The 24,499-nt window shown below is 45.5% G+C and overlaps 1 protein-coding gene across 12 annotated transcripts in view; it reads left to right on the top strand.

The window, feature by feature from the left end:
- ERICH6B (glutamate rich 6B) overlaps positions 1–23,949 on the top strand; it is a 67,916-nt gene extending 43,967 nt beyond the window's left edge. For 10 of the 12 annotated variants that reach the window (XM_025182084.3, XM_075919005.2, XM_075919006.2 and 7 more), the window contains 8 exons: positions 3,203–3,304; positions 4,344–4,495; positions 8,522–8,586; positions 9,210–9,325; positions 12,492–12,580; positions 13,294–13,446; positions 20,730–20,958; positions 23,648–23,949. In XM_025182084.3, the coding sequence (XP_025037869.3) occupies positions 3,203–3,304; positions 4,344–4,495; positions 8,522–8,586; positions 9,210–9,325; positions 12,492–12,580; positions 13,294–13,446; positions 20,730–20,958; positions 23,648–23,854 (1,113 nt within the window). In that variant the 3' untranslated portion in view covers positions 23,855–23,949. The remainder of the gene's footprint in view (positions 1–3,202; positions 3,305–4,343; positions 4,496–8,521; positions 8,587–9,209; positions 9,326–12,491; positions 12,581–13,293; positions 13,447–20,729; positions 20,959–23,647) is intronic. The other 2 variants (XM_089775473.1, XM_089775472.1) reach the window with 2 other exon arrangements.
- The last annotated feature ends 550 nt before the right edge of the window (positions 23,950–24,499 follow it).

The following is a 24,499-nucleotide window of genomic DNA, read 5'->3' as shown; positions in this document are numbered from 1 at the left end:
CCCATTACAGCCTTCTATTGCACAAAGTTGGGCTCCCCTGCTGAATTGATAGTGATTCCTGCCAGCGTGTTGTATATCAACTCCCTCTTCATCCCTTACTTTTAGGGGCTTATAGCTATGACTTGGCTGTTAAAAAGGGCTGTGAGCTTACTGCTAAACAGAGACACACGCAGACCAAAAGGGAATGTCCATCTATGCTGTGTATATATGAAAATCAGATTTGAAAGCTGTCTCCTGTTCCTGACAGTAACTTATTTCAACGGATATTTGGAAAGGATTTTAGTACATTGATTTTGTTTGCCTGCAGAGCAGACACATTAGCATGATGGACTGTACAGGCAATACGCTGATGACAATAATAATACTTCATTAACATATTCATCTAAACGTCAAGACTCGTATGATAGATCATCACAGCTCTTTCCGAGCCATGTGCAATCTGTCTTGTCAGTTCTCATTTCTTGAAAGATGAGTATTTCTAGGAACAAAGAACATCGGCCATAAGTATAGGATGGGGACATGATCCTGAGCAACAATGATTCTGAAAGATTTGGGCATCCTGGTGGATAATCAACTGAACATGAGCTCCTTAGGGGATGGTGAAGCCGAAAAGACTAATTCCCCCTTTGGATGCTTTGGTGGTTTGGAGGTAGTGGTCCTTCCCCCTTCAGGTCAGTGGGAGGCCTTCCCACCTCACTACATCCATTGGGAATTAGGGGGACAACGGGAGCCTCTAGCTCGGGTCAAGCAGCAAACACAGGTAGGGAGCCCAGGCTCTTAGTCAGGAATGTGGCAACAAGAGTCTCAGGCTTGGGCTTGTATTCAGGGTTGCGCCGCAAGGGGGTCAGGCATCCTAGCTCTGGCGGACAGCCAACAAATAAAGGGTTCCTGGCCTAGAGAAAGGAGACTGCCACTCCAGAGTAGAGGTGGCATGGGGTGGGGGCAAGAGATGCAGGCCCATCCACTCTACTGCGAGCTGTCCCAGGGCGCAACACCCTGACTAGGTCATGAGTGATAATGCAGCTGGAGGAAGGCTGGCTGTGTCTGGGTCACACACACACACGCTGTACCTGGATCCATAGGGGGTCCTCTGGGTCATCAGTACAGAAGGCCCAAGACAATCCCAGCCACTCCTCCATGGCTTGGTCATCAGGTGTCTCTGGCAGTTCTGGCCTGCAGCAGTCTCCCAGCTCGGGAACAGGCAGGAGGCATCTGGCACTTTCAGAGGGAGCAACCCAACTGAGCTCCAAGTCCCACCTTAGCTACTTCCTGTTACACCCACAGGGGTGAGCTTGACTGGGCTCTGCCCACCAGGGCTCAGTGGGTGGTCCCTCCCTCTCTGGGTTGGTGGGAGGTCACCTCACCTGACTACAGATGTATGAGCAGAGGAATCTCAAGTAGAAGTCGAGAGGTTAATTTACCGCTCTATTTGGCACGTGTGTGTACACTGCTGGAATACCGTGTCCAGTTCTGGTGTCCACAATGCAAGAAAGATGTTGCTAATTTGGAGAGGTTTCTGAGAAGAGCTGGGGAAAACAATTTCTGTCTGGGGCCACGGACCCACAACAAAAATCCATTGTGGCTGCACACAGCCCCACGGGGAACACAGGGATGCAGGGCTTTCCATACGCTCCAGGATGGGACCAGAAATGAGGGATTCAGGGTGGAGGTGGGAACTCTGGAGTGGGGCTAAGGAGACTGGAGTGCAGGAGTGGGCATATGACCGTGACAGCGGATGGGGGTGCAGGTTCTGGGAGGAGTAGGATGGGGAAGGGGGTTCTGACCCTGAGCAAGGGGGGTGCAGATGGAGATGCAGAGTGTGGGAGGATGCGGGAGGAGGTTCCGAACGTGACAAGGAGGCGTGGGTTCTGGGAGGGATTTAGGGTGCAGGAGGGCCTTCTGATTTTGGATAGGGTTTCATGGTGGGGATGGGTGGGGAATATGGGAGGGGGCTCAAGGATGAGGCCAAGGATGAAGGGGGTCAGGGGTGCTGACTCTGGCTGGTGCCACTTACCTCAGGCAGCTCCCAGTCAGCAACACAGCAGGGCTCAGGCAGGCTCCTCCCCTGTCCTGATTTTGCACCGCTCCCAGAAGCTACCACAGCAGCTCTGCACACACCCTGCATGCTGCTCTGCGCCCGCAGCTCCCATTGGCCATAGTTCCCAGCACCTACAAGCTGTGGGGGTAGGGTGTTGAATGGGATCTTGGAACTTCCCTGTTCCCTCCCTGATTGTCTGTTGACATGCTTGAGCCTATGGTGATAATAAGGCAACTCTGCTGCGGGGCGAGACAGTGCTCACAGTTCTAGCCCCACAAAGGACACTCAGGGCTTATGGCCTGAGGTAAATCTCCATGCCATGTGCTGGATTAAATTAAGCAGGAGGCCAGATGTGACAGACACAATGAGCTCAATCTATTTAGTTTAACAAATAGAAGGTTAAGGGACTTGGTCATAGTTCAAAAGTATCTATAAAATATTTGGGAACACATTTAGTAAGGGGCGCTTCAGGTGAGCAGAGAAAGGTATAATGTGATCCAATGGCTGGAAGATGAAACTAAACAAATTCAGACAGGAAACAGTGTACATTTTAAACTGTGAGGGTGAGGAACCATTGGGACTATTAGGGTTGTCATGGATTCTCCATAACTGAATTCTTAAATCAAAATTGGATTTTTTTTCCTAAAAGATCTGCTCTAGCAATTATGTTGGTAAAGTTCTCTGGCCTGTGTCATAAAGGAGGTCACACCAGTTACTTCTGGCCTGGGAATCTATTAATCTGTTCTTTGTAGAAATTTCCTTTAAAATCATCAGGTTTTTTTCAATCCGTTTCCTCTGTCCCCATCAAAACCTAAAAATAAGGGCTTTTAAAAAAAATTCTTTTCAAAATCTCCCATGAAACACAATTAATACTTTTCATCCAGCTCTGATGAAGGAGTAAAAATCACCAGTGAATACAGAAAACAGATTTGTAAAGTGATGTCATGAGGACATCCAGGAAATTCTAAATGTAATCTAGAACTTCCTGGATATTCTCATATATATCAATTTCCTGACAGTGGTAATTCTGGAGTTGTGCAAATTGGACTCTTTTCAGATAAATGTGATTTTTCTTTTGTGAACAGCTAGGCTTTATGCACAATCTTTTTTTTTTTTTTTTTTAGTTAAGTTAACGCTCTTTACCATTTTCCTGTGTCCTCTCAGGAAGATTACATTGATGAAGAAGGTGATTACTGTGAGTTTTGCAAAAGCCCTTCAAAGCCCATTCCATCAGCAGAAGATCTGGACACAGACCCACTGGAAATAGTGAGTAGTCTAAACAATTAAGCTACATTTCCCTGATAAAATTCCAGCCGGAAAACCAATATGTTAACATGCTTTAGCAGTGCTTCATAACTAGCACCAAACATACGTGATTAGAAGCGAGGGAACTGCTTAGTCTTTTGCAATATATTCAGGATTAGACTTTGGTCAAATAATACCCTGGAAGGAACAAAATTTGGCATCCCTGAGCATTCCTGCTGCTGTCAACAGTTGGACAGAAGACCAGGTCACACAAAAAACATTGTGAAATATACCACTGGAGAGAAAATCCACAACAAAAAATGGGGACCAGTTTGATCCAGTGACCGAGGTGCAAGGTTTGCAATTTAGGACTTCTGTGATCTGTTCCAGATTCTACTTTGGACTTGTGGTGTGACCATGAGCAAGTCAGGTTTTTCTCTGAGCCTGAGTTTCTGTAAATGTAGGATGGTATATTATGGAAAGGGGAAGGAGACATAGGAAGAAAGTTCCTTCTTAATGCTGTAGTGATAACCGTTATGTGGAAAATAGAGCATCAACCAGCCATCAGAGGTGGGGAAGAAGGCAGAAGCAGGGCTAAAGGGGCAGTACACTGAGAGGACTGAGAGAAGTTGGATGGCAAGCAATTTGGGATGGAAAGGAAATTGGATTAAGGTGGCAAGGAGACATGGGTATTAAGGTGGAAATGGGAAGAAACTCCTGAAGGAGTGGATGGTCACAGACACAGTGGGAAGGAGACAGACTGGCTTGAAATGAGGGCAAGAGCAGTAGCTTGTGAGACAGAAGTGCGGATCCTTGAAAATGGAACCGGTGGTCAGTCAATGGGTCAGATTCTCAGCTGTTGGAATGGAGCTAAGCAGAGAACCTGGTTCACTGACATTAGTAAAGCCCATGTGAAGAGGGAAAATCCTGCAGCACTCCTGAGAGGATATTGCCTAATCTCAGACTGCTTGCCTAGCAGGAGGAATGTGAAATGTTCCACTTTCTGCTGGTTCCCTATAGGCTGGTCCCACTGTGTTCCCACGTATGGTGTATTTTCCAGTTTTTGTGCTGCAGAACGTACAAGGAGGTTTTTGAGTGTGTGATGAGGGACCTGATGGAACGCGCCTTTTCTGATGAGATCGATATTGCTCCTCATCCTCACCTGTCGCAATCAGTGATGGAGAGTGACACCAGAAAGAAACTTGAGCAAAAGTAAGTGTCTGTGTGGGATGGAGGAGAGGGGCAGGTGCAGACAGAGTAAGCCTGACTCAACAGCCCGTTCAGAGGGTATGTCTACACTCGCCCTCTAGTTTGAACTAGGAGGCTATTGTAGGCATTCGAAGTTGCAAATGAAGCCCGGGATTTAAATATCCCAGGCTTTATTTGCATCCTCCCATCCGGCCACCATTTTTAAATCCCCTTAGTCTGGACTAACTGCCCACGGCTACACGCAGCAGTTAAACAGTAATTTGAACTAAGTCCTTAGTTCGAATTACCTGTTATATCTCATTCCAGGAGGAGTAACAGGTAATTCGAACTCAGGACTTAGTTCAAATTACCATTTAACTGCCGCGTGTAGCCGCGGGCAGTTAGTCCAAACTAGTGGCATTTAAAATTGGCAGCCGGACAGGAAGATGCAAATAAAGCCTGGGATGTTTAAATCCTGGGCTTCATTTGCAACTTCGAATGCCTACATTAGCCTCCCTAGTTCGAATTAGGGGGCTAGTGTAGACATACCCAGAGAGACTTCTCAAAGCCCACTCAGTAAATGCTGTTTCGTTGCCTGCAGTGTGGACTCTATTGCACCAACCCTGTGAGAAGTGCTAGGAATACGATGACCAGACATTGTTTGTAAAGGGATAGTCCCATATTACGCCTTTCTGCAGGTGCCTCTACTTTAGGGATGTAAAAGTCCATTTAATTAGTTAACTGATTACATTTTATGTTTCACAGGTTAATCGATTTAACGGGGGCAGGCAGGAGGGCTGGGCTGGATGCCTCCTGCCTGTGGTGGGCCCCACGGGGCTGGAGTGGGAGGCTGCACCCTCTCCCCTGGTTAACTATAACCAATAAGCGAATGAGGCTTACGGTTAACTGGTTAATCTTTCACTTCCCTACCCTACATTTTCTGAAAAATGGGCAAATTGCCCTGGATTGTCTGTCTCCCTCCTAGTCAGTGGTGGCGGGTCCTGCCAGTGTCCAGATCCTTGTTCACCAGCCACACCCCCATCAGCGGTGAGTGAGGGGGTCGAGTGGCCAATGACAGTAGCGGTTTGCAAAGCTGGAGGCTGGGCAAAGCTGCAGCTTGCAGGGCCAGCCACCCCCTCAGCGAGTCCATCAGCGCAGTCTATGCTGCATATCAGCTCTCGGCCAGCAGGGCTCTGCTCCCATCGCATTTGCAGCTGGCACTGACTGCAGCCGGTAGTAGTGGTGGCTGTGAGTGCAAGCAGGTGCCAGACAACGGCCAATTCCTTGTCACTCTGTTACCCACCTGTTAGCCCGTTCCATGCTCCCCCTCTTGCTGTCGTCTCCCTGTTATGCCCCGGCATGTTCCCCCAGCCCTGCTGCTGCTCTGTATCCTCTCTGGTGGGATGTGTTGCCTTCCAGTGCTTTGCAGAGAGCCCATGGTTGGAGTGTTCAGTTCACCAACAGCCTGGCTGGCAGGCTCCTTCCTTCCCCCAGGTCTCTGGCTGGGCCGGTGCCATGGGAAAGCCCAATACCCTCCATCCCGGGACACTGGCCAGGAGGAGCCAAGCCCTGCATGTGCCAGAGCCCTGCACAGCACTGGCATGGGGCAGCCCCTCTTATGGGGAAAAGTGAGTCCCAACTTGTTCATGTTCCGACCCTGCAGGCTTCACAGCAGCCCCCCAAACAGGGACTTAGCACCCTTTCCATCTGCCCCCAGCGAGCACAGAGCTGCTTTGTCCCCTACGCACCCTTCACCACCCACTCTGGTTGGGACAAGCTGCTTCCAGCCACAGGGGAGTGTGTATGGGGGGCGATGAGCTCTGCAAAGACATGGACTAGGTCATCCCTCCATTCTCTCACCCACACCCTCCGTGGCTGGAAGAAACTCGTGTCCCTTTTCTCCCACACAGTGCCAAATGGCTTCTGTCAGCCACACTGTGGTGTGAACCCTGGCAGAAATCTGCCTGTTCCCCCATGTGTTGCCTTGGGAAGTCACAGCACCAAGTACCGGGAGAAGTGGTTCTGTCCTGGGGAACCAGTCAGGCGTGGAGGGTGGAGATTGCCAGCCAGGGAGGGTCTGGTCAGTTGGTCTCCCATGTGAGAGGTGTACGGGAGAGTACGTCGCTTCTCCCATGTGTGTGTGTGTCACCTGTCCCCCATGCAATCCCTACAACCTTTACAATCAGAAGATAAATAAAAAGACTCAACTCTGTCATTTTTAACAGAGACTCAGTCAACTTCAAGTGAATTTGAATGTTTGTACTGAATAGTTCTGATTGAACTCACTTGAATAGAGTAATTTTGTTAGGTGTTCTGTTTTCAGCCAAGGGAAATAGGGTCACCTTAGCTAAGAAGGGAGTGCTGTAGAGTGTGTTGGCGCATTTAACTTTCCTTCTGACCACCCATCAGGAGAGACTTAAAAAGGCCCACAAAGGGCAGGGCCTCCTTGCAAGAAATAAGGCACTGGGGCCTATTCTGGAGCCATTCAGTGTAAATAACTGGATGTGGCCAGGTTTTGCCCACCATCTGGGCAAAAATTTCAGGGGACTCCTTTACTATCTTCACTTACCTAGAACACTTTGCTGGGATCTGGAATCCCTTTCTACTGAGTTTCTTGATCAATTGGAGCATAACTGATGGAGCCTATAGTAGAATTCTATGTTCTCCTCACTTACTTAGTGCTCATAAAATCGTAGAACTTTGAGAGGTCATCAAGTATTGAATTCATGGCAAGACCAAGCACCATCTAGACCATCCCTGGCTGGTGTTTGTCTAACCTGCGCTTAAAAATCTCCAGTGATTCCACAAGCTCCCTAGCCAATTTATTCTATAGCTTAGCAACCCTAACAGGAAGTTTTTGTTAATATCCAATCTAAACCTCCCTTGCTGAAATTTAAACCCATTGCTTTTTATTCTAGCCTCAGAGGTAAAAGACAATAATTTTTCTCCCTCCCTTTTAGGCACTTGAATGCTATTATCATGCCCTCTCTCAGTCTTCTCTTTTCCAGACTTTACTGCATGTACATGGACAAGCAATTAAGCCTCTTCTTTTGGACCCAGAGGTGGTGGCTCTTGGAGAGGTCAGAGTAGCCCAGAGCCCAGGTGAACTCCACCTCAGGCCACACTAGCAGAAAAAAATCAATGTAAGATACAGAATTCCAGCTAAGACAATTGCATAGTTGGAGTCAACGTATCTTACATCAATTTTCTGGGGCAGTCCTGGGGAGGTTGATGGGAGAAACCACAATCAACAGGAGCACCCTCAGCATTTGATTTAGTGGGTTTTTACTAGACCCACTAAATTGAACCATGGAAGATCAATCGCTAGAACAGTGGTCTCCAACCTTTTTACACCCAAGATCACTTTTTAAGTCTCAGAACAGGCGAAGATCTACTGCTCCGCCCCTTCCTTGAAGCTCCGCCTACATTTCATGAGGAAATCTAATGTAAATGTACTGCGCAGGTGCGCAGTTCAGAGAGGGCTCAAGAGCTACTCTTAGCGCCCCTGAGATCTACCGGTAGATCGCGATCTACTGGTTGGTGACCACGGCGCTAGAATGTCGATCCTCCGGTAAATATAGACAAGCCCTCAATGTTGCCTCACGGAGAAGACATCAACACTTGTTTGCCCTGTGATATTACTTGGGATGTTCAGCTGGAGTAGTTATTTATATATATCAAGGGTGGTCAAGATTACTGACCGTCCTTGAGAGCTGGGGCATGCCTTCTGGGACTCTGAGCTTCAGTCCCACTCCTGTTGAAACCTCTTGTCCCAGCAGGTGCACCCTGCAGAAACCCTGAGACCCCAATGGGCAGAAGACCCTAACCTACCATTCTGTTGTAAGGCAAAGCTCCTGAGCTCCCCTCCCCTCTAGTCTGGTTGGTGGCAAATGTGAGAGGTGCCAAGTCTCATGTTAATGGTAAAAGAGCCACATGTGGTTCCTGAGCCACCATTTGGCCACCCCTGATACATGTAAATGTGCAGGTAATAATATATTATGACCGAATGTCACATGTTTCTGATTTTAAAATATATTTTGTTGTCCTTAGGTTGCAAGAGAGAGGTTTTGATAAATACAGGGAATTATATAATCGGTATATGAAGTTTTGTGCCAGTAAGTACAGTTACCATGGTACTGTTTTAGTCATTGGGTTTGATTTAGAAGCATAGCAAACAGGGGTGGAAGAGACCGCTATGAGGTCACATGTGCACCATCTTCTGGTCAGTACAGGACTGTTCCCTACAGAACATCCATCTAGTTTAACTATCCTAAGAAATGGGGTGCTTTCATCACTCCCCTAGGGAAACTCTCTCATTCAGGAGGTGTGTCTACCACTACCCCTGGGAGTGAATCCAGAGACTTGCATTAGCAGGCTAAACATTGCTATATGGATACTGCAGCTCTGGGTCGCACTCGGTCTCGCATTGTCCACCGTTCCCCCAAGCTTGGAAGCCAAAGGTGCAACATATACACCATTCTTTTTAGTGTACTTGCATGAACTCCGCCAGGCCAAGTCTGTGGACCTTGTCTGGGAGGCTCACTCCCAAATGCAGTGTGGACATACCCATATTGCTCATTGACAGGTTTCCCCTGATGTTTAGACTACATTTTCAGCACAGTCAGATTATCCTTAAACAAAAGCTCCATGATATAGATGAGATTAGGACTAACTCAGAGCTTTGAGAGGCAGAGCTTCACTGAATTCCCTGAACACGGTCATTTTAAAATTCTTTCAGTGACCAAACTTTCATTTAAAATCTCGGACTCTTCAAAAGAGGGCTCAGAGGAGGGATCAGAGATACCTCAAACTCTTGAAGACGAGGATACAGAGTCCGGAACTGAGCTTTTAAAGGTGTGTCATGCTAACCTGTCGGCTGTATTGTCTTTTGATGTTATTACCTATCATTCCAGCTAGATAAATCAGCTGAATGCCCATGACTCATGAGATTTTGTCTATTCAGCAACATGTCTTGAAAGTGCTGTTATAAGGACAACAATGGTGGTGACAGAAAATCTCAGTGGGATTTAGAACAGTAGGGTGGTGACACAAAACCCTCCACTCACTTAGTGAGAAGAATATGCTGAGCTTCTGCTTTAAAGAGAATATCGGTTTCTGTGAGTTTTTGCATCTGTTCAGCCCTGTCACCGCTTACCTCTGGGACTGTGTACTCCACTTTACATGTCTATTCAGGGGCTTGTCCAAGGGCTCAGCAGATAAGGTGAGTACAATGCAAGTATCTGTGGAGCCTGTAAATAGGATACAGAGCCCTCTTTCCAGGCGACAGTACAACCTCAAAGATTCTGGAGGATACAGTCTATTCTATGAACTGCCCAGAGACAGCTTATTATGGTTTATTATTATTAATTTATTTGTGCAGTCATGGCTCTTATGAGTCCCAGCAGAAATCAGGCTTCTATTGTGCTAAGTACAAATCCCTAAGTGATTGTCCCTACTCTGAAAGATATCACAAGTCAACAAGACAGACAACAATTGAGAGAAAGGAATTATCTCCATTTTACAGAGGGAGAAACTGCATCACAACAAAATGATGTGACTTGTCCATGAGACAAGATGGGCGAGATATCTTCTACTGGCCAATTTCTGTTGCGGAAACCAGCTTTCGAGCTACACAGCACTCTTCGGGTGTGTCTAGACTACAGGGTTTTGTTGACAAAAGTGGACTTTTGTTGACAAAACAATACCTGCGTATACACTACTGCCAAGTTCTGTCGACATAACGTTGACAGAACTCGGCAGTTTTGTCGACAGCGGTAAACCTCATTCTACAAGGAATAAAGCCTTTTGTTGACAGAGTTCTGTCGACAGAAGGAGTTATTGCATCTACACTCTCATGTCGACAAAGCGGCTTGCTTTGTCGCCAGAACTGGATGCAGTCTAGACGCTTTTTGTCGACAGAAGCTCTGTCGACAAAAGCCTGTAGTCTAGACGTACCCTTCTTCAGGTCTACGCAGAGCTCTTCTTCACCTAGACATTGAGGAAAATGTCTGTATTGACTCAAAAGCTTTAGAGAGCCAACTTCAAACCTAACATTGCTCATCAGTGGGACTGGTGTCTGAGTCTTGACTCCATTTCTGCACATTAGGCTATTCAGGATTTGACCCCAGTAGTGGTGTCTCTCTCTAGAAATCCAGACAGGAAATAGTATGGATGTTGCCTATTGGTACTGAGAAACACTGGCAGAGAAAGGGCAGGAGGTGGATCGAAGCAGGCCCAGTAGCTGCTCTCAGGAAGTGTGGCTGGTTCAGACCAGTGATCTCATACTCTCAATTTCCCTTCTGAATTCTCACAATTGGAAACAAAATTTCCAATCAGCACAGTAGCTGATTGTTCAGCGTTAAAAAGGATGTTGTATTTTTTCCATCCCCTGGTAAAAGGCCCATCCATTTTACCAAGAATAGACACAGGTAACAGACCTCTCAATCCAGCAGGGGCCAAGTGTGTGACAGAGACCTAGAACAAACCCACCTCTGCCAAACAGCAGAGGAGGGAGCCAGGGCAGTGCAGGATCCATCCTTCAGCATCTCTCTGATTTCCTGTGTTCTGTTTCCCCACTACTTCACCTTGCTGGCATCAGTCATGCAAACAGTGAGATTACAGCAGACTAGGAGTGTTAAAGTGCGTTTATTCAAGTAAACTTGCAACCACTGAACATGTCAGCGGTTATACAGTTACACGCAGAGGGAGGTGGGTGGTGACCGGTGACCAAGAGCCCCAGGACCCTTTGAATTACTGAGTCCCAGAAAAATTACCCCCTCTGCCCTCCCCTCCCCATCAGCAGGCCTGCGTAGAAAACAATAGGAGTGGAAGGCATTTGACACCAAACCTCCATTTTGAACAAGGGTTATGATGTTGGCATCTCTCTTCCTTTCCAAAGCAAAAAGATGTTACAGGGCATGTAAATTGACATAAAATTACCTTGATTTACATCACAAGCGATAGGGTTTCTCTTTTGTAGCTCTAGAAATCCATTATACTACTTCCCCCCGAGCTATGTGCATGACAAAGCCTCCTATCTAGAACCGTCAGCTTTTGCGCTTCATAAAAAAAGCAAGAGCAACATTTGTTTCTCCCTCCACAACCTCCCCTCCCCCGCAACCAGGGGATAATTTTTAGCTAGTTTGCAGAGTCCAAATATGTATCCTCTGGTTATAAATTAGGGCTCTTGTTTGTGGCCAGAATCAGTCACTTCACGCAGGAGAAATGCAAAACCCTGGAAGCTATTGAGACGGAGTTCTAATCTCCTTGAGAGCAACATAGTGGGGGAGGCCTCTTTCTGTATGTAAGAATTAGCTGTTGCTTTAGTAATGCTAAAATGCTAGACTGTAAAAATGCTCACCCCACCCCCACTAACAGAGGCAAATGTTCAGCATTCTTCTAGAAGAGGCAAACGACCCTGCGGTTCATTCTTACGAGGAAGCATGGAGCTCAACTTCATGCAGCGCTTGAAGCCAACCCCTACGTAAAGACCTGTTTATATTTTCTCTGCAATCATCTGCCAGTACATTGCAGAGCAAATTAACTTGTGTGTCTGATGGAAAGAAAGCCTCTTGGCAAAATATTATCAGGGAAAGGCTACTCCTATAAATTAGAGAGAGCCAAGCTTTGTACACAAGATGTGTAAAATGTAAGCTATGAAGAGTGTAGTCTCCTGTGTCAGTTAGCAGACTTTTAATTAAAACCAAACAAAACAAACTTCAAGCATAATATGGGAGATACAGCATCTAAAGATTTATATTCTTGGGCCAAATCCTTTGGTCCCAGTTGGAGATGAACAAATATTGGAGGAGAAATTGTTTGTGACTATCGTATTTGGAATCTAAGCCTCTCTGTCGCATAGTGATGTTTTTTTTTTTAGTTGGAGTGCATGTGCTGCATATACAGTCACAAAAAATTCCTGGTGGGTATTAGGTCTGGAATCTCCCACCCCACTACCATGCCACCACACTTGATTTTGGTTTTTTCACCTCACCAAATCCAAATCATTTTATTTCTACAGTATTGCCACCCTCATGAGCCTATAAGAAGATATTATCCTGACGGGCAGGAATTCTTTCTTCTTTTTCCAGATGGGACAGGTCAGGTTTTGTATCCTACAAAGATGTATTCTATGACATCATGGGTCAAATTTCAGAATGATCTGACTGAGAGGTCTTTCTGGCTGTGAGTTTCCTCCAGTGCTAGCAGATAAACTATGTATTATGAACTAGCTCCACAGCTGACGTAAAGCAGCATAACTTCAGCAACTGCAGTGGTGCTATCTTGATTTAAACCAGCCAAGAATCTGACCCTTTGGTTACATCTAGACAGGCATGATTTTCCGCAAATACTTTTAACAGAAAAAAAAAGAGCGTCTAGATTGGCACGGACGCTTTTCCACAAAAGCACTTTTTGCAGAAAAGCGTCCGTGCCAATCTAGACGCGGTTTTGCGCAAGAAAGCCCCGATCGCCATTTTTGTGATCGGGGCTTTTTTGTGCAAAACAATACCACATTGTCTACACTGGCCCTCTTGTGCAAAAGCATTTGTGCAAGAGGGCTTTTGCCCAAACGGGAGCAGCATAGTATTTCCGCAAGAACACTGACAATCTTACATGAGATCGTCAGTGTTCTTGCAGAAATTCAAGTGGCCAGTGTAGACAGCTGGCAAGTTTTTCCGCAAAAGCAAAACTTGCCATTCTAGATGCAGCCTTTGAGTCTACCATGAGTGGTGTTCCACCAAAATCTGCCTTATTGCAGGGGCAGTATGGGGAGGGGTGTTCGTTTGTTTTGGGGGGGAGGGTTTTCCTTAACTATTTTTCAGTTATCCATCAGGTAACATTGCCATCCTGATCGTGAATGTCAAGGAAGTACAGTTTATATACGTCATCCTAGAGGACGATATCTACTCAGGGATTCGAGGATTCTTCACAAGCTGGGGCTATGCGACATGCAACTATAGGAATGGACTCATCTGGTGAGCACAAGGACTGTTAGACAGTCTTCCAGCCAGTACTAATGATTACCGCCAAGAAGCCTGGGCCTCATGTTCAGTCACGGTGGACACCGCCTTGTTTTTGGGGCTGAGGAAGCCTCCATGGCTAAGCAGGTAGGGGCGGATGGAGATTTGGCACACTTCCACCAGCTGCAGTAAAGCCAGCCTGCCTAGAAAAGGAGCTGAACCTCTTGCTAGCTGTCCATAGAGAAGGAGCAATACACCACTGAACTCGTCCAGCTGTGGGGGTGGAGAAAGGGTAGCAGAGTGACAGAAACCCTGCTGTCCTTTGGAATGCTCCCAGTGCATCCAGTAGCTAAGAATATAGAAGGTGAATGTAGCTAAGTACTGAAACCCATGGGTGCTCATTTGGCCCATCCAGCTAGCTTGATTATTGAGTACTGCAGCAGCACCTATGAGCCCCAATCATAGACTAGGGCCCTGTGCAAGGTGCTGCACAAACACAAGACAAAAGGTGCCCTGAGGAGCTTGCAATGTGCACGTGAGACAGAACACATTCATACACACACAAGCAGGGGAGCACAAGGTACCTCTGAGCTAAAACTGGCACTTAGGAGAGACAGCAACAGTGGACCCAAGGCAGCCCCGTACCCTTAACCCAGTGGTGTAACCTTCACAGACTGTAGGCCACATGGTGCTCCAGTGTAGCTGAGGCGAGGGCCATGCAGACCAAGATCAAGTCTCACACGCTGGTAGTTGTAGTCAGAGTGTCACACCTCTCCTTTAAAGAGGGCAGTAGCTGCTGTCTGCTCTGTTTTATGCATGTTAAATGTAAGCCGACGTCTTTGGACAAGCTGCCTGTACTTTGAGTGTTCAGCAGAGTTTGATTACCCAACTTACGCATATCAGGCCTTGTCTACACTAAAAGGAAGATCACCGCTGGCGCGATGGATCTTCTGGAGTTCGATTCAGCAAATCTAATCGAGAGTTGCTAAATCAGACTCTGCGGTGGCCCCTAGCAGCCTCCAGGATTCCTCCTCTTGTGAGGAGTAAGGGAAGCCAATGGGAGCAAACTGCTGAAAGTAAGCAGACTCTGGCTATGTATTCTGCGTAGCAGGAGTTGGGTACCTTAAGCTGAGCTGCTGGGTCTAGTGCAGACCTGGCCATAGTCCACTGCTACCCCCTTTCTATCAGTTGCCTTAAGCCCAGTTAGGCCACATTCTTGACTTTTGACATCCTCTGTACATTAGTCGGTGCGGCTGAATGACAGTTACAAGGACCAGTACATTTGGCTTCATGGCAACCTTGCATTTGCTTTGTTTCTCATATCCTGTGAATGCTCCAGGCCATAAGGAATTGCTAGGTGACCAATTTCTTCCCTAGAATAAACCCTAATATCCAATGATTTATTGTTTGCATCAGGAATCACCACTTTTTAAGTCATCAAATCTTAATTTCCAACCCCCTAGCTGCTCCTTTCCCTAGAAAGTTTACCTTCTAAAAGCCAGGGAATGAAAGACATCAATGCACCACATAAATATCAGTTTTTCAATTTACTCTCTTACAACTGGGAAGCAAGTATGTGCTGATTTAAATTTTACAAGTCATCCCTCTGTTGAAACTAATTAATGGATACATTAAATGTCTTACTGGCTGTTACAAATCACTGTAAATAGCTTTTGTAATAACATGTCCATAAAGACCACTACCCTCCTAGTGTTTGCCTCCAGACACATTGCGCTTTCATCCATCACGAAGCAGTATGAGTTTTACAACACTCTAACGCAGCAATTCCTAGCAGCAGTAAAATATCACTGACCCATTAGACCCAAGCCTCTGTTTTCTACCTCTCTCTCTCTCCCGCTGACTTTCCATTACTCTTCTTTGTCTCCCTGGTCTGGAAGCGCCCGTGCGATCGCTTTAAGAATGCAATGTGGTTCCTCTTGTTTTCAGAAGTATTCCATCTGTTTGTTTCCCTTATTTCATTCTGTCTCACCCTCGCTTTGTGACTGTAGGGAACATGGTCCCTCCTTTTTAATGTTTTTCCCCACGTGGAGTCATAGCACATAGCACTTGTTCATATTCTGGTAGCAATTGGGCCACAGCAGAATCATGGATCAGCAAGAGAATTATTATAGTGCAGCCATGAACAGTAAATCCCAGAAAGGGCGCATTGCCACAGTCCTGTTTTCACCATGAGAATGAGTTTATTGAAATGAGCTGCCTCTGCATAATCTTAAAACTTAAGATTGCTTAACCACGTGTTTCTCATTCCACAATCACAATGTCTAGTGCTGTTAGCTGAGCTGCTTCTGCCCTTCTTCAGTTAACACAAGCATTCAGTATTTCTTTCAGGACTGGCACTAGTTTTTTGAAGGGAAATATTAGGGTTAAGATCAGCGTTCCCTTTTTGAGGTATGCTTGTATGGGGGCCGCTCAGAAGTTTAAATGCTGCCCGTCTGACTAGCAGAGCACCCACAGCTAGGTGTGTGTTTCTATTGGTGGTGCAAATTCACACATGCCTCGGTGTATATAAAATTTATTCCCCGTATGGATGGAAAAAATCCACACAGGGATAGAAAAGATTAGAGGAACATTGGTCAAGATCCTAAACTGCTATAAATGGTGTAGCTGATTTCTACTAGCCAAGGATCTGGCCCTTGATTTATATCTGAACTGTTGGGAGAGGGGAGACTTTGGGTCAGTGCTTCACTGTAGAAATAAATTAAGGGCTATATAGAATAGATGACTATCACAATCTATTTAAAAATCCCTTGGTTTCAAAATAAAACTAATATACCTTCCTGTCATCTCATTTGAATGTAGACTAGTTCAAACATGTTTTTAATTTGTGCTCCAAAACAGCATAGCTGGGGCATATTATTGTTTTTGCATTTCTTTTCATACTTGACTCACAACATAACATGGCTAAGCCAAGCCACTCACTGACCTTTGCTGTCCTGGTCAGTTTTGGGTAGCAGTGAGGTAAGATTCAATTTTTCTTTATATTTAAACTGGAAAAAATTTAGACAGACAAAGGCGAAAAACTATCTGAACTCATTTTGGGACCATTTCTCAACTCTCTGAGCTGTCACCCTGATTGGCACTCTGCCGGTGTCGTCGTCTTCTGAAATTGTGCTGATTTTTCTATTATATTTGTCTCTTTTTATCCAGCAAGTTAACTCTCATATAGCCAAATGGAGAGAGAACATGTATTTAATTGTAATTGAAATGCTGCACATGCGTAAGATACACATACATATAGCTATTTGTTTGGCAATGAAAGCTTCAGGGTTTGGGGAGAGATATCCGTCCCTGCTGCAGCCCTGACACCTGCACGGGGCTTAATCAGAGGGCCATGCAGCTTAGCGGGAACTTAGTGCCTGAAAGGGTTTTCTCTTTGTTTCTACTACAAGGAGAACTGGCTTGAACATGACACCATTCAGTATGGAAAACAGGTCACGCAAAGCACTTTGGGCCAAAAGACTTGCAGGAGGCCAAACCAGAATACATGAGTCTTGGGCTTACGTAGTGCCTAAGCCTAGTGCAGCCTTCTGCATTAGGGTGACCTTCACCTTCCAGAGCATATAACGTAGCCACGCAACACACAGCACAAGTGCTCAGCCACTCACTGCCTAAGTGGCTGTACTAAACTCCCAAGAAAAGCTGCAGGGGCAGCGTCATTTTGCTCTGTCAGTGGGAATTAGGGATCAAAAGCATTATGACATTGTTTTTTGGGGGGGGGGGCACTAGCCCACAAAGTTACAAAGGAATTAAGTTCCACACATATAAGTAGTTTTTCATCGAACTGCATGTACATCCCCATGATATGTAAGTGCCTTACACTTAGCATCAAAAGACAGTAGAAGGCCTGGTCTAATTTCTTCCCACCGTTTCCACAGACAACTGGAGGAAGCAATTGTGATGCTCCTTTAACAGTTCTTTTGAGGAGTACGTGTGTGACTTTACCACTCAGCTCTGACATTTGCAATGTTCAGTGAAATAATCCCCTTTTGAAGCCACTGAAAAGAATACTCAGGAAACAGCTTTGGGGGCACAGCATTTGAAAGATGGCCGCCTGCTTGGAGGTAGTTAATCTTATAGCCAGAAATGCTGCTGAGAGAGAGGCTACGTGGGAAGCATTCTTCCTCCACAGCTAGCCATAAGCACCCATTGGGAGCAGCACCCCTGCACCTACCCTGTCCCAGCTGCGTTTACAATGATTCCAGTTACTGTTGTATTTTGGATACCAACACCTAAAGTGTATATAGTGGGGAGTAAAAACTGCAACCCTGTATAGTGCCACTGTTGAAAAGCATCAAAGGGATACACCTTGATGGTGAGAGCTCCCTTAGTTCAGGAATATAGACCAGAGTGGAAAATCCCCTGTAAACTTGAATTTAACCAAGTACTTGCTCAGCACTGGAAGATGCACCACACACACTGGATTCCCCTAATGTTTAACAGGCCACAACTAGGAAGTGTCTGATGGCTGTAGAGTAGCTGTTTGCTTAGGATGAAGCCAATATGGTCAGAATGAATCAAGTGAACTTCAGTTAAGTGGGCTCAGATGCAGTGGGGTCAAAAAAGGCTCAGCATCCTCAGCCTGCGTCACATTTTCAAGAACTCAACTCCCAATCCAGCAGCAGATGAAGAACCTCTACATGTTGAGCCCTGAATTCACAAATATCACCAGAGGAGCTAGGTTCTTTTGAAATTCTGGCTGCAACTGGTTCCCAGTGCTCCTTCCCCTTTCCTCACTTTCCCTTCATTGTGGAAGCTGTTGTTAAGTTGGGCTGGTCAGGAACATAACCACAACTGGTTTGAAGGAATAGGGAATTTTCAACACATTTCTGCAGTCAAAACTTTTTTTGAAAACTGCTTTCAATTCTCTAAATGTCCCATTTTAACATTTCCCAACAAATGTCTCTTGTTTTCAGCATGAGCCCACCTTTCCTTTCAAAATTTAAGCAAATTACATTAACAGTTTAAATCAAGTCAAAATTGAAACCAAACTTCACAACTGACCGGAGCAGATTTTTGGGGGGGGAAAGCAGAAGGGTTGTCGGTTCGCAAGAACTTACGATGAAAAACCGATCTCCAAATGGGTGCTGAGAACATTTTTTTCAGAATCTCCAGAATTTTCCTACGATGGGAAAAGTGTTTCCTACCCAGCTCTGCTTACAAGCAAAGTGCATCAATCACTTGAAATGGGTTACTGTACTGTAAACTAAAAGCCTTTGTGTTTGGGTCTGTTCACAAGCACAACGTTGGGCCTGATTCTGATCTCAGGGTATGTCTACACTACAGCACTAATTCGAACTAACTTAGTTCGAATTAGTTAATTCTAACTAAGCTAATTTGAATTAGCGCATCTAGACTTAAAAACTAGTTCGAATTAGCGCTTTGCTAATTCGAACTAGCATGTCCACACTGAGTGGACCCTGAACCGAGGCTAAGGATGGCCGGAAGCAGTGCCGGCAGGGCATCAGGTTAGGACTTAGAGCGTGAAGCTGCTGTCTCAGGCTAGCCGAGGGCTGTGCTTAAAGGGACCCGACCCTCACCCCGGACAGACAGTTCTCAGGGGTTCCCCGCTTGCAAAGCAGTCCTGGCTTGGAGTGCCCTGAGTGCCCACACTCGGCACATCACAGCACTCAGCCATCTGCCCGGCTGCACTTGCTGCAGGCTGCCATCCGGGGGGGGGGGGGGTCAATTGAGGGGCTTCAGGAGAGCTTCTACCCCGAGGAGCCCGCAGAGCCACCCCAGTCCTCCCCATCGGGGGCTCGTACCCCATTCCTCCCTCATCTCCTTCCACTTACCCCTCCCTAGCCCCCCTTCCTGATGTACAAAATAAAGGACACGTCTGTTCAAAAATAGAAACTCTCTTTATTGAACAGAACTTGGGGAGAGGGGAAGACAGAGGGTGGGAGAGGGGAGGGCAACTAAAATGATCAGGGGTTTGGAACAGGTCCCATATGAAGAGAGGCTAAAGAGACTGGGACTTTTCAGCTTAGAAAAGAGGAGACTGAGGGGGGATAGGATAGAGGTCTATAAAAGCATGAGTGGGGTGGAGAGGGTGCATAAAGAAAAGTTCTTCTTTAGTTCCCATAATAGAAGGACTAAAGGACACCAAATGAAAGGAATAGGTAGCAGGCTTCAAACTAATAACAGAAAGTTGTTCTTCACAAACCAAATAGTCAACCTGTGGAACTCCTTGCTGCAGGAGGCTGTGAAGGCTAGGACTATAACAGAATTTAAAGAGAAGTGAGATAAAGTCATGGAGGTTGGGTCCATGGAGTGCTATTAGCCGGGGGGAAGAAATGGTGTCCCTGGTCTCTGTTTGTGGAAGGCTGGAGATGGATGGCACGAGACAAATGGCTTGGTCATTGTCTTCGGTCCATCCCCTCCAAGGTACCTAGTGTTGGCCACTGTCGACAGACAGGCTACTGGGCTGGATGGACCTTTGGTCTGACCCAGTACGGCCATTCTAAGCTCAGGGTCAGGGGTCTCAGTGGACGACCTTGATTTTCATGCAAACCTGCTCCTGGGTGGCCAGGCTGCCAGCTATCCTGCCCTAGACGGCCACTTTCCTGTGCCTAGTGCAGAGGTCGTGGACGAGGTCCACTATATCTGCACTAGACCAGGCGTGCGCCCACCTCTTGCGGACCTGGGCAGGCTCCCGGGAGCCGCCAGCCTGGTCCCGGGAAGAGGAGGAGGGCTGGGTGGCAGCGGGTGGCTGGCTCGAGCCGTGCCAGGTGCAGGGTCTGCTGGCTGGGTGCTGGCAAGCTTGCACCTGGCATGGGCACCGTAGCCAGCCCGTGCCCCTTTAAGGGCTCCGGGGCTGGGAGGGGGGCAAAAGAGTTTCCCTGGTGGTACCCAGAGTGGCCACCAGGGAAAGCTGGGGAGGGCTAGCCTCCCACTAGTTTGAATTAAGTGGCTACACAGCCCTTAATTCGAACTAGTTAATTTGAACTAGGCGTTAGTCCTCGTGGAATGAGGTTTACCTAGTTCGAATTAAGCGCTCCGCTAGTTCGAATGAAGTTCGAACTAGCGGTTCTCGCGTGTGTAACGCCTATCAAAGTTAATTTGAACTAACGTCTGTTAGTTCGAATTAACTTTGTAGTGTAGACATACCCTCAGTCATACTGCAGAACATCAGGAGAAACGACACCGAGGGCAACGATTACACCAGTGAAGCCAAAATGGGCTTGAAGGGGCCAAGGAGAACCATTCTTCATTTTTATATTCCCCAAGCAGTGTGCACATTTGTCTTCTGCATGCCTTAACTCAAGCTCTTTCTCTAGGTTGAATCTGGATCACCACTCTGGCTCCTACTTTGATAAGAAAGGAAGAAGACAGAAGCACTGGAGTTGGAATGACTTCAGCCATCATGTTCATGCGCCTCCTTTCCAGTCCATCTTCATGAAGCTAAACGTTTATATCAAGATTAAAATTGTGGCTCAGGATGAAATCTACTTATTGTTTACTAAAAACCAAAACTGCATCTATTTCAACATGGTGCGTAGGCTAAAAGTAAGTTCTCCTGATTAAGCACCAGCATTATAAATCCCATTTCCAATTAATAAGACTAAGCTGTCCCAATGGACAACACATTAACTTCTTCATAGAAATGGTTTGACTGAGATATGTGACAAAGTCTGGAGTCCTTTGTTAAAAATCCTTACTATTTAGTAAGTGTAATCCACATCTGCAATTGCTGCTAGAGAGAGCTAACTAAAATTTTTATACTGGAACATTTTTCCATCGGAAAATGCTATTTTGGCAAAACTGAATTTTCCCATGGTTCTGATGAAATGTCATTTCAGAAAATAAATGAGAAGTATAGTTAAAAACATTCCATTTTAACATTTTCAGGACAGATGGGCTTTTGTTGTTTCAAAATTATTTCTCATTTTGAAATGCATTCTAAGAAACGCCAAATGAAACAAAAGTTTTTATTTTCCGATCAAAAAATGTTTCAATTGATCTAATACTAATTCCCCTCCCCCCCCCCCATCCTGTTTTTCACAAAACTCAAATGATTTTCTTTCCAATTCAGAACTAATCCTATGAAATGGACATTTTGATCTCTGCTCAGCTGGCCCTGCTTAATAATAGGGTAGCGAACTTGCAGGCAAACGTGTACATCAGTGCCCTCTGCTGGATGGAAACAGAGCTACTGAGCTCTTTACCATTGTTCCTACTATTACCAGCAGCTATGGAAATCTCTTGGCGCTAGTGGTGGGGGTTCTGCAGCTTTGAAGCAGGAAGATCCAAGCTCACACTAAGATTAGGTCTACATGATGGGGGGGGGGGAGTTTCGAAATAAGCTATGCAAATTGCACTCTGCAATTCATGTAGCTTTTTCCAATCGCTTTTCTGGAAGAGGCTTTTTCCGCCATTTGGCCCAGTCTAGACAGAGCCAAATGGTGGAAAAGTCTCCTCTTTCGGCACAGCCCTTAACCCTCGTATAACGAGGTATACAGGGCTCCCCAAAAGAGCGTGTTTGCTCTTCCACAAAAAAAAGCGGAAGAGCAAATGCATTCCTTGGACACAGCAGAGTTTTTCAGGAATACTTCCAGTAGCCCAGAAAACCCCCCCAGTGTTGACATACCCTAATAAATAGCAAATTAGAGACCACAAATCCCAGAACCTTTCCACACTGATGTATTGATCACTGAACAGCTGAAAGTCCCGCTATGGAACCTCCCCACACTCACCTTTAAGAAATTTGCTTGCAGGTGAAAGACAAATTGGAGACGGCAAGATTAGTTTCACCGCCAACTTTATTCAGTGATAGAAATGTAGCCGTGTTAGTCTGGGGTAGTTGAAGCAAAATGCAGGACAATGTAGCACTTTAAAGACTAACAAGATGGTTTATTAGATGATGAGCTTTCGTGGGCCAGACCCACTTCCTCAGATCAAATAGTGGAAGAAAGTAGTCACAACCATATATACCAAAGGATACAATTAAAAAAAATGAACAAATATGAAAAGGACAAATCACATTGCAGAACAGAAGGGGGATGCGGGGGGGGGGTGGGAAGGGGGAGGAAGGAAGGTAAGTGTCTGTGAATTGCTGATATTAAAGGTAGGGAGAGTGGGATGTTTGTGAGTTAATGGTATTACAGGTGATAATTGGGGAAACTGTCTTGGTAATGGGTGAGAAAGTTCAAAGACTTGTTAAGTCCTTGTTGGCAAGTGTCGAATTTTAACATGAATGACAGTTCAGAGGATTCCCTTTCAAGTGCAGATGTAAAAGGTCTTTGTAGCAGAATGCAGGTGGCTAAGTCATTTAGAGAGTGTCCTTTCTGGTTAAAGTGGCAAGAAACTGTTTTCTCTTTGTGATCTTGTCTGATATCTGTTTTGTGGGCATTAATCCTTTGGCGAAGTGTCTGAGATGTTTGTCCAATGTACATAGCAGACGGACACTTTTGGCACATGATAGCGTAGATTATATTTCTGGATGCGCAGGAATATGTGTTCTTGATCTTATAACTCACTTGGTTAGGTCCAATAATTCCTTCTGTTCTGCAATGTGATTTGTCCTTTTCATATTTGTTCATTTTTTTTAATTGTATCCTTTGGTATATATGGTTGTGACTACTTTCTTCCACTATTTGATCTGAGGAAGTGGGTCTGGCCCACGAAAGCTCATCATCTAATAAACCATCTTGTTAGTCTTTAAAGTGCTACATTGTCCTGCATTTTGCTTCAACTTTATTCAGGTTCTCTTTGAAGAAATCAGGATCACTGTTGGTCCTTCCTTAGACTTTTAAGGAGGGTGGCTTTGTAGAAATTACTCTAGAATGTGACAGCAAATAAAATCCAAATGCATTTCTTGCGGCATGCCCTGATAACAGTGAGTCTTCTCACACAATGATTCATTGAGGGATTATTTTCAGTGAAAAAGGATTCACTAGGAGGATTCCACAGTAAAAAAGGTGTGAGTTTAATTTATTTTCTGAGGCAAATAGCCCCTTAACTCACTTGGGCTTCTAGGAACACACAACTTCAAGTTGTATTTAGCTATTTTATGTTTTTCAATTTACAGATGAAGATTTAATGTGGTTTAAATAAAAGCTCAGTCTCATGCAATGTGTTTTACATTGTTAGTGCTGCATTTTTTTACATTCTAGAATGGGACTATAAAAGTATTAATTATGGGGCCTTTTTGGTTAACTTGTAAGATTAAGCTTTCTTTAAATTGACTATTTTACAGGTGAAAGACTCCACCAAGACAGAAGAAAGTCAACTGGGGCTACTGCACTCCAAACGTGTTCAGATCAACAGTCTCCTCACCAAAATGCAGACAATATTGCGAGACCTGCAGAGCATTCCATTAAGCAAAATTCAGGCACTGCCTTTGGTTGTATCACTGCTGCGTAAACTACTGAAATGGAGACGTAAAAAAACTCCTGCCCAGTAGATATACTCGATGTTGCAATGTTAGATTTCTCTCCAGTCAAATAAGGTTATGGGGCAGTTCACTGTGAAACTAATAAAACTCATTTTCAAAGGCGTCATACGTTATTAGTTGTATTTGGATGCAGAACATTTATGGAACTAAACAGCAGGTTTGAAAATATGCAGGTGATTTTATATTCCTATGAATAGATCAATAAATGTGCACTAGTCTGATCAAATTAGAAGGTGTTTTTAAAAGTGGGAGAAAGGACAATAGGGTCACCTGAAATTTGGCAGGAGACTGTCAAGCAATGCCTGTTGTGTGACCCAGTGAGCATTCCTTGCACCCTTTACCTGGCATTTCTACTAATTCATTGTGGGATGAATAAGCATCATGTGCATAGTGCCACAAAACACCCTTCTTGGTTACTACAGTGGAAAGGGTATGAATGAGAATGAAAGGAAAAGGTTGTGAATGAAGATGCTTGGCTGGTAAGAACTCTCTCCAATTCTTAAACCACCTGGAATGATCACTGAGAGAACTGTGGTGTAGGCTTTGCTACAAGGGTTGGTTTTGAGCAAGCAGGTGTGTTTTCCTTTGAAGCCTCCACCTGGCTCATTTAGTAAGACAGGGTGAGGAAGAAAGCAGGCCCACATATCCATAGTG

Source organism: Pelodiscus sinensis, chromosome 1, assembly GCF_052426305.1.
Source record: "Pelodiscus sinensis isolate ZL-2025 chromosome 1, ASM5242630v1, whole genome shotgun sequence".
Taxonomy (NCBI): Eukaryota; Metazoa; Chordata; order Testudines; family Trionychidae; genus Pelodiscus; species Pelodiscus sinensis.
This window is presented reverse-complemented; position numbering and strand designations above follow the sequence as displayed.